The sequence below is a fragment of the Diorhabda sublineata genome, chromosome 4, assembly GCF_026230105.1.
Source record: "Diorhabda sublineata isolate icDioSubl1.1 chromosome 4, icDioSubl1.1, whole genome shotgun sequence".
NCBI lineage: Eukaryota > Metazoa > Arthropoda > Insecta > Coleoptera > Chrysomelidae > Diorhabda > Diorhabda sublineata.
In genome coordinates, this window is record NC_079477.1 from 25,998,279 (window position 1) to 26,014,056 (window position 15,778).

Genomic DNA, 15,778 nt, shown 5'->3' on the forward strand with positions numbered 1-15,778 from the left:
AATTCCTTTCATAGAAGACTCTGATGACATCGATATATTTGTGGGAGTTTGGGAAACTCCTAAACCAAGAGATTCCCCAACTTTTGTACCAAGAGATTAATTAATTCTTTTCGTAGAAGACTCTGATGACATCGACATATTTGTCGGAGTTTGGGAAACTCCTAAACCAAGAGATTCCTCAACTTTTGTACCAAGAGATTAATTAATTCCTTTCATAGAAGACTCTGATGACATCGATATATTTGTGGGAGTTTGGGAAACTCCTAAACCAAGAGATTCCCCAACTTTTATACCAAGAGATTAATTAATTCCTTTCATAGAAGACTCTGATGACATCGACATATTTGTCGGAGTTTGGGAAACTCCTAAACCAAGAGATTCCCCAACTTTTGTACCAAGAGATTAATTAATTCTTTTCGTAGAAGACTCTGATGACATCGACATATTTGTCGGAGTTTGGGAAACTCCTAAACCAAGAGATTCCCCAACTTTTGTACCAAGAGATTAATTAATTCTTTTCGTAGAAGACTCTGATGACATCGACATATTTGTCGGAGTTTGGGAAACTCCTAAACCAAGAGATTCCTCAACTTTTGTACCAAGAGATTAATTAATTCCTTTCATAGAAGACTCTGATGACATCGATATATTTGTGGGAGTTTGGGAAACTCCTAAACCAAGAGATTCCCCAACTTTTATACCAAGAGATTAATTAATTCCTTTCATAGAAGACTCTGATGACATCGACATATTTGTCGGAGTTTGGGAAACTCCTAAACCAAGAGATTCCCCAACTTTTGTACCAAGAGATTAATTAATTCCTTTCATAGAAGACTCTGATGACATCGACATATTTGTCGGAGTTTGGGAAACTCCTAAACCAAGAGATTCCTCAACTTTTGTACCAAGAGATTAATTAATTCCTTTCATAGAAGACTCTGATGACATCGACATATTTGTCGGAGTTTGGGAAACTCCTAAACCAAGAGATTCCCCAACTTTTGTACCAAGACATTCATTAATTCCTTTCGTAGAAGACTCTGATGACATCGACATATTTGTCGGAGTTTGGGAAACTCCTAAACCAAGAGATTCCCCAACTTTTGTACCAAGAGATTAATTAATTCCTTTCATAGAAGACTCTGATGACATCGATATATTTGTGGGAGTTTGGGAAACTCCTAAACCAAGAGATTCCCCAACTTTTATACCAAGAGATTAATTAATTCCTTTCGTAGAAGACTCTGATGACATCGACATATTTGTCGGAGTTTGGGAAACTCCTAAACCAAGAGATTCCCCAGCTTTTATACCAAGACATTCATTAATTCCTTTCATAGAAGACTATGATGACATCGATATATTTGTGGGAGTTTGGGAAACTCCTAAACCAAGAGATTCCCCAACTTTTGTACCAAGAGATTAATTAATTCTTTTCGTAGAAGACTCTGATGACATCGACATATTTGTCGGAGTTTGGGAAACTCCTAAACCAAGAGATTCCTCAACTTTTGTACCAAGAGATTAATTAATTCCTTTCATAGAAGACTCTGATGACATCGATATATTTGTGGGAGTTTGGGAAACTCCTAAACCAAGAGATTCCCCAACTTTTATACCAAGAGATTAATTAATTCCTTTCATAGAAGACTCTGATGACATCGACATATTTGTCGGAGTTTGGGAAACTCCTAAACCAAGAGATTCCCCAACTTTTGTACCAAGAGATTAATTAATTCCTTTCATAGAAGACTCTGATGACATCGACATATTTGTCGGAGTTTGGGAAACTCCTAAACCAAGAGATTCCTCAACTTTTGTACCAAGAGATTAATTAATTCCTTTCATAGAAGACTCTGATGACATCGACATATTTGTCGGAGTTTGGGAAACTCCTAAACCAAGAGATTCCCCAACTTTTGTACCAAGAGATTAATTAATTCCTTTCATAGAAGACTCTGATGACATCGACATATTTGTCGGAGTTTGGGAAACTCCTAAACCAAGAGATTCCCCAACTTTTGTACCAAGACATTCATTAATTCCTTTCGTAGAAGACTCTGATGACATCGACATATTTGTCGGAGTTTGGGAAACTCCTAAACCAAGAGATTCCCCAACTTTTGTACCAAGAGATTAATTAATTCCTTTCATAGAAGACTCTGATGACATCGATATATTTGTGGGAGTTTGGGAAACTCCTAAACCAAGAGATTCCCCAACTTTTATACCAAGAGATTAATTAATTCCTTTCATAGAAGACTCTGATGACATCGACATATTTGTCGGAGTTTGGGAAACTCCTAAATCAAGAGATTCCTCAACTTTTGTACCAAGAGATTAATTAATTCCTTTCATAGAAGACTCTGATGACATCGACATATTTGTCGGAGTTTGGGAAACTCCTAAACCAAGAGATTCCCCAACTTTTGTACCAAGAGATTAATTAATTCCTTTCATAGAAGACTCTGATGACATCGACATATTTGTCGGAGTTTGGGAAACTCCTAAACCAAGAGATTCCTCAACTTTTGTACCAAGAGATTAATTAATTCCTTTCATAGAAGACTCTGATGACATCGATATATTTGTGGGAGTTTGGGAAACTCCTAAACCAAGAGATTCCCCAACTTTTATACCAAGAGATTAATTAATTCCTTTCATAGAAGACTCTGATGACATCGACATATTTGTCGGAGTTTGGGAAACTCCTAAACCAAGAGATTCCCCAACTTTTATACCAAGACATTCATTAATTCCTTTCGTAGAAGACTCTGATGACATCGACATATTTGTCGGAGTTTGGGAAACTCCTAAACCAAGAGATTCCTCAACTTTTGTACCAAGAGATTAATTAATTCCTTTCATAGAAGACTCTGATGACATCGACATATTTGTCGGAGTTTGGGAAACTCCTAAACCAAGAGATTCCCCAACTTTTGTACCAAGAGATTAATTAATTCCTTTCATAGAAGACTCTGATGACATCGACATATTTGTCGGAGTTTGGGAAACTCCTAAATCAAGAGATTCCTCAACTTTTGTACCAAAAGATTAATTAATTCCTTTCATAGAAGACTCTGATGACATCGATATATTTGTGGGAGTTTGGGAAACTCCTAAACCAAGAGATTCCCCAACTTTTATACCAAGAGATTAATTAATTCCTTTCATAGAAGACTCTGATGACATCGACATATTTGTCGGAGTTTGGGAAACTCCTAAATCAAGAGATTCCTCAACTTTTGTACCAAGAGATTAATTAATTCCTTTCATAGAAGACTCTGATGACATCGACATATTTGTCGGAGTTTGGGAAACTCCTAAACCAAGAGATTCCCCAACTTTCATACCAAGAGATTAATTAATTCCTTTCATAGAAGACTCTGATGACATCGACATATTTGTCGGAGTTTGGGAAACTCCTAAATCAAGAGATTCCTCAACTTTTGTACCAAGAGATTAATTAATTCCTTTCATAGAAGACTCTGATGACATCGACATATTTGTCGGAGTTTGGGAATCTCCTACACCAAGAGATTCCCCAACTTTTGTACCAAGATATTAATTAATTCCTTTCATATAAGGCTCTGATGACATCGACATATTTGTCGGAGTTTGGGAAACTCCTAAACCAAGAGATTCCCCAACTTTTCTACCAAGACATTCATTAATTCCTTTCGTAGAAGACTCTGATGACATCGACATATTTGTCGGAGTTTGGGAAACTCCTAAACCAAGAGATTCCCCAGCTTTTATACCAAGACATTCATTAATTCCTTTCATAGAAGACTCTGATGACATCGATATATTTGTGGGAGTTTGGGAAACTCCTAAACCAAGAGATTCCCCAACTTTTGTACCAAGAGATTAATTAATTCTTTTCGTAGAAGACTCTGATGACATCGACATATTTGTCGGAGTTTGGGAAACTCCTAAACCAAGAGATTCCTCAACTTTTGTACCAAGAGATTAATTAATTCCTTTCATAGAAGACTCTGATGACATCGATATATTTGTGGGAGTTTGGGAAACTCCTAAACCAAGAGATTCCCCAACTTTTGTACCAAGAGATTAATTAATTCCTTTCATAGAAGACTCTGATGACATCGACATATTTGTCGAAGTTTGGGAAACTCCTAAATCAAGAGATTCCTCAACTTTTGTACCAAGAGATTAATTAATTCCTTTCATAGAAGACTCTGATGACATCGACATATTTGTCGGAGTTTGGGAAACTCCTAAACCAAGAGATTCCCCAACTTTTATACCAAGAGATTAATTAATTCCTTTCATAGAAGACTCTGATGACATCGACATATTTGTCGGAGTTTGGGAAACTCCTAAACCAAGAGATTCCCCAACTTTTGTACCAAGAGATTAATTAATTCCTTTCATAGAAGACTCTGATGACATCGATATATTTGTGGGAGTTTGGGAAACTCCTAAACCAAGAGATTCCCCAACTTTTATACCAAGAGATTAATTAATTCCTTTCATAGAAGACTCTGATGACATCGACATATTTGTCGGAGTTTGGGAAACTCCTAAACCAAGAGATTCCCCAACTTTTCTACCAAGACATTCATTAATTCCTTTCGTAGAAGACTCTGATGACATCGACATATTTGTCGGAGTTTGGGAAACTCCTAAACCAAGAGATTCCCCAGCTTTTATACCAAGACATTCATTAATTCCTTTCATAGAAGACTCTGATGACATCGATATATTTGTGGGAGTTTGGGAAACTCCTAAACCAAGAGATTCCCCAACTTTTGTACCAAGAGATTAATTAATTCTTTTCGTAGAAGACTCTGATGACATCGACATATTTGTCGGAGTTTGGGAAACTCCTAAACCAAGAGATTCCTCAACTTTTGTACCAAGAGATTAATTAATTCCTTTCATAGAAGACTCTGATGACATCGATATATTTGTGGGAGTTTGGGAAACTCCTAAACCAAGAGATTCCCCAACTTTTATACCAAGAGATTAACTAATTCCTTTCGTAGAAGACTCTGATGACATCGACATATTTGTCGGAGTTTGGGAAACTCCTAAACCAAGAGATTCCCCAGCTTTTATACCAAGACATTCATTAATTCCTTTCATAGAAGACTCTGATGACATCGATATATTTGTGGGAGTTTGGGAAACTCCTAAACCAAGAGATTCCCCAACTTTTGTACCAAGAGATTAATTAATTCTTTTCGTAGAAGACTCTGATGACATCGACATATTTGTCGGAGTTTGGGAAACTCCTAAACCAAGAGATTCCTCAACTTTTGTACCAAGAGATTAATTAATTCCTTTCATAGAAGACTCTGATGACATCGATATATTTGTGGGAGTTTGGGAAACTCCTAAACCAAGAGATTCCCCAACTTTTATACCAAGAGATTAATTAATTCCTTTCATAGAAGACTCTGATGACATCGACATATTTGTCGGAGTTTGGGAAACTCCTAAACCAAGAGATTCCCCAACTTTTGTACCAAGACATTCATTAATTCCTTTCGTAGAAGACTCTGATGACATCGATATATTTGTGGGAGTTTGGGAAACTCCTAAACCAAGAGATTCCCCAACTTTTGTACCAAGAGATTTATTAATTCCTTTCATAGGAAACTCTGATGACATCGACAAATATGTCGATGTCATCATTAAGTTTATCTGCTCAAAAGAAAGGTAAATATTGTGTTGCCAGTCGAAAATTGCACAAGACCAAAGAGGAACAAAGATAGTTCCAAATGCGGAATTTGTCACATTAATTGGAAAAATTGGAAGAGTCCGATAGATTAGATAAATAGTAAATGTCGATAATGGATTTGCGGGTTCTGTAATCACGACAGCAAAAATCCCTACTTTACGTTCGAGCGACGTGAAGATTCGGATAGTGATCAATATGAAATGTTTGATGATTTGGTGCAGATAAAGACTCAGATCCGAATGATGTTAAGGTTTCTTTTAAAGTTTAGGCTTAGTATGCTTTCTTCACTGTTTCAAAGAAATCTTTATTTAGTTCATAGAGTTTTTTCACTATTATAAATTAATATTTCACTCAATTTTGTGTTTTATTCCCACAAAATATCTTTTATTGTATGCGCTAGTTGTAATTTTACTTATTTTATCTAAATTTGGGGTAACATGGACATAGTACTGATTTAAATTCAGTCTATAACGTATTTTATAAATGTGCCTAGGTTTACGTTAAGTAGAAAGCGATCGAATAATTATTTCGTTAAAAGTTGCAAAGATATTGATTTTTTTCGAAATATTTTGATCCACTTTGAGGCTCTATAATTCCTCAGGGATGCAACTTTGTACGGAGGTAAATTGCTATGCTTTGTGTCGGTTCTTATGCGAGGAGTATGTTTAATATCAATTGTTTGTTATTTAATTTCTTTTACAGAAGTTGCTTTTCCATTCAAATTGCGGATATACAGGGTGTCCCACGACGAGTGAAAACTATCTGTATATATGGCAAAATACTTATAGTAAAATCATGAAAATTTCTACGTTTGGATTTTCGGATACAATCTTTTTAACTAAAATATTTTCAAAGATGGCCGAATTCCGGTAGAACCGGAAGTTGACTGTAAATTTTTTATTTTAGGTAGAACAGCCTGTATATTAATACATTTTTGAAATCTACGTAAAATTTTAGTACACTTTTGTGTAAAAACTTTTTTCGAAAAATGTATACTTTTTGAGTTATTAATTTTTTTGTAATAAATTTGACCCTTATAAATTATTTTTTTACGACGATACCCTTAAAAATATGAAAATGGTTCCTATTCGGTTGCTTTTAGCAAGGTCTGACGTATTTGAATCTATGTTGAAAAATTTTTCATTTTATACAGGGTGTGTATAAAAAGTGTTCAAAGTTTAACAGTTTAAAAGTTTAAATTTAAACAGAAGACATTTAAATCTGGATAACGGTAGGGTTTAGGTATAGCAATTTGCCTTATTTTTTACTATTACCCTGAAAGCATTAAAACGGAAAAAACCGGATGGTTCTATTTAAAAAAATAAAGAAATTTGATATTTATGAAGTTAAGCTTTGAACACTTTTTATACCCATCCTGTAGAGAATGAAAAATTTTTTAACATAGATTCAAACACGTCTGACCTTGCTAAAAGCCACCCAATAGATATAATTTTCATATCTTTAAGGGTATCTTCGTAAAAAAATAATTTATGCAACGGTAAAATTTTTTACAAAAATATTAATAACTCGAAAAGTATGCATTTTGCGAATAAAGTTTTTAGACTGAAGTATACTAAAATTTTACGTAGATTTCAAAATATTAATATACAGAGTGTTATATTTAGAACCGAAAGTCGGCCATCTATGATATTTTAGTTAAACACCAAACGTGGAAAGTTTCATGATTTTACTACAAGTATTTTGCCATATATACAGATAGTTTTAACTCGTCGTGGGACACCCTGTATAATACATACATACAGTGTAGGTTGTTGCATCGATGAAATACTTTTTACTATAAAATGATGAATGAAGAAAGAAGATCTAATTGGCGATATTAAAATAAATATTAATAGAACAATTTAGCTAAGATTACTCTAAAAACAAGTATTAAATGCAATTTTTCTAGTGTCTTTTCATATGTAGTGAAAGATGATCAGACCTGCTGAAAGATCGCTGACACAAATTGCAGCTGAAAGGTTTTTGTCCGGTGTGTTTTCTATAGTGCCTTGTAAGTTCGTCGGATCTAGCGAATTTCCATGTACAACCTTCCCATGAACATTGGTACGGTTTTTCTCCTGCAAAAGAAAAATTTAAAAAAAAAAACGGTAACGGATAACGAAATTTATAAAAGCATGAGGTACATTAAAAAATAATAGATCCCAATAAAAATAAATAATTCAGTTATACCCTAAATATGCAGCTCTGATAAACTAATGCTTAAAAGAAATACATGAGAAAACTTGAGTTTAAATTTATAAAAAAAAATACATAATTAAAACTCAAAGTTATCTAGAGATTCGTTCTTATCAATTTTCTTCACTGTTTTTTATAAAACTGTTTTCAGTTATAATCAGTATCATTATTATGGTTCCTTTAACCGAAAGATTGATATTTTATATTTAAAGAAACACATTTTGAAAAACCTCCTATTGCTAATAGCACAAACTGCAGATTCAGCTGCAGATCAGAAGGAGATTCGATGTATTGGAACCAAACAGTTCAAGTAAAAATAGATACTGATACGACAAATACCATAAATATTAAAAAGGGGGTACAACAAGAATGTGTGTTGTCTCCAATCCTGTTTAATTTCAAGCAATATGCCCCGTATTGTTCAACATCGTTATGGACGAAGTAATAAAAAGAAATCGTAACCTGAAAGGGTATAAAATGGTGAACCAAGACCTCAAGATTCTATGCTATGTCGATTATGACAGAGATTACTATTCAAATTCAACACAACGGCAAACAGTTTAAAAAATGAAGATATCTGCAGCAACAACGAAACGCATGATCACTTCAAAAACACCTATCAGATGCAAACTGGTTGTAGATGATGAAATTATACAACAAGAGATGAAATTTGAATATCTAGGCATAGAAATATGAGGATAACGAATAAACCAAGCGGAAAAATCATCACGAACCTCAGCCTATCTGAACGATACAATCTTCCTAAACAAATATATCGGAATCGAGACCAAATCCCGAATCTACAAGACTGTCATCCGGCCTATATTAACGGAAACGAGACCAGATACATCGAACACAAAGAGAATATTAGAAACCATCGAAATGAAAGTAGTGTGCAGGATCACTGGAAAAACCCTTTTTGACAGGTAGAGAAGCGAGGACATTAGAAGAAGATGTAAGATTGACAACGTAAACGAATGTATATTGGGAAGAAAGAGAAAGTGTAACGAACACATAGATCGAATCAATGATGACAGAATGGTCAAAATAGCTAGAGACAAATCGCACTTGGGGCGCCGAAGCGCCGAAAACAAGCATTTTGCTCACATTAAAAAAAAGAAGAAGAAGAATTGGAATATCGCGTCGTTTTGATCTGTAGATAGGTTTCACGTTTTATTAGAAAGTTACTATAATACTGTGTGTTCGACGTTCATTGTTCAGCGCGAAAATCATCTGCAATTACTCCTCTTAAGTCCCAAAACACGATACACAACAGCTTCCTTCGCTTTAACTGGAGCGCCTTCGTTTTTTTTCCTCCGTTCGTCTGTGGTGAGATTTGTGGCAATAAATTTTCTCCTGCAAACTTCACAGCGTGTGAATTTGAGCTCAAAGTCATGGCACCCATCTGGCTAAAATTTTGCGATAACCGAGCCGTTCACGAATTATTTGCCGATGCCCAATTTTTCAGCAATATCGCGTACAATACTGCGTCGATATCCTAAAATGAGTTTTTCCACAGCGCGTATCATTGGTTAGACTTGATTTAGTGAGCTGCCATATGGCAAATTGGCCGCAACTTCTCGGCCTTTTCGGAAAGCCGAACACTATTCATACTCTTGAGTCTTCGAGATTCACTCATCCCCGAATCTCTTGATAAATTTCCGCGGACTTTACATTATCTGTGACCAAAAAACGTTGTGCAACAGACACTGGTACATCCTAGTCGCTCATCGCTATAAGAACACCAAACCTGCCAACGCACACGCAACCGAGGCAGGTATAATTCTTCTTCAATGAAGACGTGATGTACGTTTCACTTGAACGTTGCTTAATCCGATCGTAAAATGGAATGTTGCGCATTGTTTCCATGTTTTCGTTGTTGTTATCGGATATCGGTCGTCCAAAAAGCGGCGCGTCGACAACAGAGCCCGTTTTCAAGAATTTCTGGTACGTCATCTACAATGTTGAGTGATTTGGTAGTGGCGAGTTCTGAAAACGCGTTTATTCCACGAGCACATTTCATCATGACATAGACACAACTGTGTGAAACACAACATAATCTTTTTCAACAACGTTGCCAGACTAATGAGCGTTGGCGGACTTTGCTGATTTTTCCTGACTTATATCGACCTCTGTATTATTTAAATATATAAATTTTCATTTTTAAATATATGAAAATGAATCGTATTTTTATGAATTTTTTCAATATTCTCTTTCTTCTAATACAAAAAATAAATGATGCAATCCGTTCCTGTATACACATTGATTGAAATATTTTTTACGCGCCTGGAGCTAGAAAATAAAAAAATAAAAGAAAGGATAACTTAATCACAGACCTTGAAAGTAGTATGTTAGTGAACACCTTTGGACATAAGAGTTGGCATTTAATTAATGATTAGACATTAGCCGGTAATGATATAATGTATTGAAAAAATTGTGAATTAATTGATACATATTTGTCTAGAGCTTTATCGTGACGATCGAAAATCTTACCGAATTTTTGAATTAATTTCGACTTAAGAGTAAATTGATGAACAAGAAGAATTCAAAAAAAGCACCGTTTATACTAACAGCTGCAGTTTTAAATTGAAAAATTCACTTTATCAAATTAAATGACTCATAGATCATCAAGAAATACAAATAATTATAAGTTAGTTTCTTCCAAAAACATTACAATAAACTTCACTTTGTAAGGTAAGCAAACCTAACCTTAATACCTAAGGGTGGCGCCACATTAGCATCAGGGTACATTTTTAAGGTAGTGCTAAATATTATTAGACAGATAAATTTACTTTAAGTGCACTTTTTCTCTTAATAATTCTTTTAGGTTATATTTTTTAACTTGCATACTTCAATTCATCCATAATTGCTACATCCATACTATATCCATTGTCTACTCCAGCGCCAATCTGCAAGATTTTTGAACTGCTATTTATCTTATACAGCTGGATAATTTTTCAACTTTTCTCCTACAAGAGATACTCTTCCTTTTGTTTACATTTCATATCAACAACGAAAACTGCAGACAAATTAGACAAGGTATATGTGCGTTCGTTTATATAAAATTTACGCTCTAGAAAAGAATAACCCAGTTCCGCTCCTAACTTATCAAACGAACGCATCTAAATAACACTGAATCTAACCTTACTTTTATTAGTTCTCAATTTTCACGATATTTAATCAAATAATATGCATTTTACAATTGATATATAAGAATTGAAAGTTTTATAAGAAATCCCACTTAAAACAATATAAAAGTTTTAAATCATATTACTTTTTCTTTTAACTTAGCATACTTCAATTCATCTATAATTGCTACATCCATACTATATCCATTGTTTACTCCAGCGCCAATCTGCAAGATTTTTGAACTGCTATTTATCTTATACAGCTGGATAATTTTTCAACTTTTCTCCTACAAGAGATACTCTTCCTTTTGTTTACATTTCATATCAACAACGAAAACTGCAGACAAATTAGACAAGGTATATGTGCGTTCGTTTATATAAAATTTACGCTCTAGAAAAGAATAACCCAGTTCCGCTCCTAACTTATCAAACGAACGCATCTAAATAACACTGAATCTAACCTTACTTTTATTAGTTCTCAATTTTCACGATATTTAATCAAATAATATGCATTTTACAATTGATATATAAGAATTGAAAGTTTTATAAGAAATCCCACTTAAAACAATATAAAAGTTTTAAATCATATTATAATATACGAACTTTCATCTTATTTTAACGTCTACAAATTTGAAACATATGCTGTATAGACATATGTGTCAAAATCTTATTTGACTTTGAAACAGTTATCAATATATTTCAATGGAGTCTGGAAACAATAATTTTTCGGTACGCACGTGCGGTTCCGCGTCATACAGGAAGTCATGCAAGAACGGAAGAATCCATTTATGGACGTGTAATGAACTATACTTTTTATTATACCTATCTGAAAACAGCGCGACAAAAGGGTAAGAATTTAATTTAGAACATTGTTTCATTTTCTGTCAATCTAAATCGAGAAATAAACTTTTTATGGAATGGCGGGATCTCCAAAAAGTTAACACTGTAAGTGATGATATTCTTTTAGTTTATTTTGTCGAAAAAAGCAAGTATATAACACAAAATATCCAAAAACTATTCCTTTTTTGGAACGACAGGCTGTAGGCTATATTCTAAAAAAGTTCAGGGTACCAACGGCAGAAAAAGTAACCACATTTTTATGGGAAAATGGGAAAAATCATATTTGAAGTAGCTTTATCATTACTAATGAGGAATGTACATTCAATATGAACAGCGGAAGATTATTTGTTGCACACTGAAATCTTAGATGTTATGTTCAACATTTTGGATACCACACCACACCTCTGTCGCGAAACTTGTTGCAAAATACCTGAAATTGAAGAATCTCGAAGAATATACCGAACATGGGCTAAGGCGTTCTTCGGCAACCATTTTGGTGGAAAACGGCACCGCTTTGCTCATTCTGAAAAGGCACACAGGATGGCGTTCTTTCAACGTAGCGGAATGACACATGGAAGATTCCACGTAAAAAAAGAAGAACCACAAAAATTGTTTAATACTTCAAACTTCTAAACTACAAGATCTGTGACATTCCATCAGGAAAACATCTGCGAACTGTCTGCTTCAACATCTTCACTCTAAAGAATGAAATACCGAACGGTTGTTGTTGTTTTTAGACAAATAATTATAAATAAATAATTGTTTTTTCTTCTAATTAATTCGAATTAGATTTTCTTATCTGCCGCACGGAAAAAAATTGGTGATTGGGAAAAATTTTCCTTGCGCTGTTCTGAAAATGCCATATTACGTCTCTGTAAAAACAGATAAAGACATAATGTTTTCAGACAAGCATAATATTAAAGTAGTATACACACAATTTGTTTTATTCATGTTTATCTTACCTGTATGGGTCCTTTTGTGTGCCTTAAGGTGCGAGCTTTTCGTGTATACTTTGTGACAACCGGCAACGTCGCATCGGTGTATTTTTCTTCGTCTAATCGTCACATCCGGCGTTTTAATATCTTCGTATTCCTTATTGTTGGGTGTTGTACTTGATTTGCTAGGAGATTCCAGCAGTGAACTCCTAGTAATCGATCTGAAATAGAAATAAAACTCATCTAGCACTACAGATTATACTTTGGAATTCGTACTTTTTCTAATCAATATCAAAATGAATAATTCAGGATATTACATCATCGATAAAGTAGAGAAGTTCAGTGAAAATTACATTGACGGAACAAAGCTTTAAAATGACAGATGACGTAAAATTCTTTCTGCGTCAATCAGCATCAACTAATCAGAAATGCCTTAGCCACATGGACTGGTATTTTGCCACGAAAGACGTAAAAAATCTTAAAGAACTAACGTTAAAACAATCTTCTACATTACTTTGGGATTTTTTGATGATGATTGAAATACATGAATCTATTTTTGAAAAATATTGATACTCGTTTTTAGGAAAACGAATCGAAAATCCCAACTGGTTAACGTTTGACCTAATATATCTTTTCTCATCTCTCTTTTGCTTGGGAGTATTGAAAGAGTAACATATAGCTATAACCACGTGATCTAATATGGCGTTTGTGGGCAAGCAGTTTCAGGATGTGCATAAAGTTTGTAAATTTATTTATTGAAGTATTTTCCATCTAGTTAAACTTTAGTAAGACTTTTTTAAATGCCATTGCCATAAGTGTTTATAAGCTTACATTATTTACATTAACAATCAATTAACTTTTCACCTCACTTATCATCTTTCGATAACGCAACTAGACCAAAATTATAATAAATTCAATAAAATACTTGATCGATATTTTTTTTAAAAATAATTTTACACATTTTTTGTATAGTTTTGATAACTTTTTAAATAATAAATGAATGAAGATATAAATTTTCGTTTAGTAGTTTATTTAAACAAAATAAAAAAATAATTTTTGATGAAAACAATTAAATTTTATCATCCACATATGCTAAAGTCTATAGTTTTCACAAAAAATGAAATATAAACGTTTAAAAGTCTTTCTTATATAGCTAACAATTTATTAGGACATCCAGTGACGTCACTTACATAACCTAGAAATGTGAAATGTTAAACATTGATTGAGGACTCCTTGTTAGTTGATTGTTTGTATGAAATACCCATAAATTTGTAACATTTTGTCTTTTAATTTCAATACCCCTAATATTAACAGTGATTTTAATATTAATGAATATTTACTTACAATGAAGCATCTTTTATCCTTTGGAAAGCTAAAAGAGCTGCAGTTGATGTGAGAGATCGAGGATCTGTCAAACTTAATCTGATATCTTGTTGATGTATCACATTTGGAATATCTGGAACAAAAAAATTATTTATTCATTTATAACCTCATTGTTTTCTTTTATTTCTTATATCACATTCAAAATCTGGCAACGTTGTGGCTTTGCTTGATAATTATGGATGAGTCACAAAGTCTCCTCAAAATAGCGTGAAATAAAGGGTGTAATTGCTCACTTCCCACGATGCGTCAAGAAATTTATTTATTCATTGTAAATATTGAAATCCATGATAATTGTGTTGATTTTATTTTATTTTAGAATGTACGTACAGTCGATTGGGGTAAATCCTTATCATTGAAACCCAATTGAAAATTATAGCGGAGTGTCTTTTCTTCATCTGAATACTATTAAGGCGCAATGAGTTCATCGCTCACAAATACTAAAAAATCTCTTTTAGCTATCGTATCTATAACAAATCCATCTTTTTAAATCGAAATTGAAGAGTTTGAGTTGATATGGACACGTGGTCATAAACTGTGTTCCTTGGACATTGGGAAAAATACTCATAGTGATGAGGTCTTCCGATTTTATTACCAAACAGAGCTACAGAATGAAAACATCGAAACAAATTGTATTTTGATTTCAGTAAAGACCCCAGCGATGATTTGGCGGATAGATCCGTCTGAAGTACTGGAAGGATTATGATAGCCTTCGACGATCTCTTATATTACAGGTCATAAGTGAGTTACTGTTAAAAGAATCCATAGTAAAACTTGAAAACACAGAATAAGGTCTTCTCATGTTGTTCCAATAGCTTCCCTTGACTCTTCTTGATTTCTTTGACAAAAATTCCTTTTGTAGTCATAGGGATTTATATCAGGACTACTTGTCGGCCACGGTAAAATCTCAATTTTGTGTTGTGGAAACCATTGTTGAATTATGCAGGCGGTGTGGACAGGACATGTTGGTAAATAAAATCGTTGCCATCATAAGTTCGATTAGAATATTGAGGTAAACTTCAGAGTTAAACCTTTCACTAATTCTCCATCAAACACCAGGATCCAACCAAGCTCAAACATTTACTGACATCAATATATTGCTCTTCAAATCTGTCATTAACGAACGACTTAAATGTTTCATATTTGTGAATACAATTCGGTCCCAAAAGTCCACATGACGATACACATAATTAAGTGCGAACACAACTCTGGATTGCTGGCACTCATTTGCTTTTCCAGCACACAGTTTTTCAAATCCGAATTTTTATTTCGTTTACATACCGTAGGATTGGATCCTGGAAAGTACTAGTAGCATTAGTAGCCGATTCAAAGGGATGTTTTCTTAAAAAATTAATCAAAGTAACATCTTGTGCGTCATTTGAAATTTTCCTTCCTTCAGACCCATCGCTTCTTATTGTATTAAAACCTAGATGAGTTGCCCGTCTTCTTATACACCAGCCATCTTTAAATTTGACAATAATGACAGTTTTTTGAATTCCACTTAACTTATGAGGCTGTTTTACTTCAAAACTCAACAAAAGTGTAAGATTTTTTAGTGAACAGAAGTGCAGGGCCGTATTAAGCTAGGG

General features: G+C 33.9%; 1 protein-coding gene across 1 annotated transcript in view; it reads right to left on the reverse strand.

The window, feature by feature from the left end:
* Positions 1-6,750: 6,750 nt before the first annotated feature.
* Positions 6,751-15,778, reverse strand: part of LOC130443238 (Krueppel-like factor 12) — a 213,589-nt gene continuing 204,561 nt past the window's right edge. Inside the window, exons 5-7 of the mRNA XM_056777769.1 lie at positions 14,154-14,265; positions 12,837-13,030; positions 6,751-7,788 (exon numbers count right to left, since the gene is read on the reverse strand). Of these exons, the coding sequence (XP_056633747.1) occupies positions 7,616-7,788; positions 12,837-13,030; positions 14,154-14,265 (479 nt within the window). The 3' untranslated portion in view covers positions 6,751-7,615. The remainder of the gene's footprint in view (positions 7,789-12,836; positions 13,031-14,153; positions 14,266-15,778) is intronic.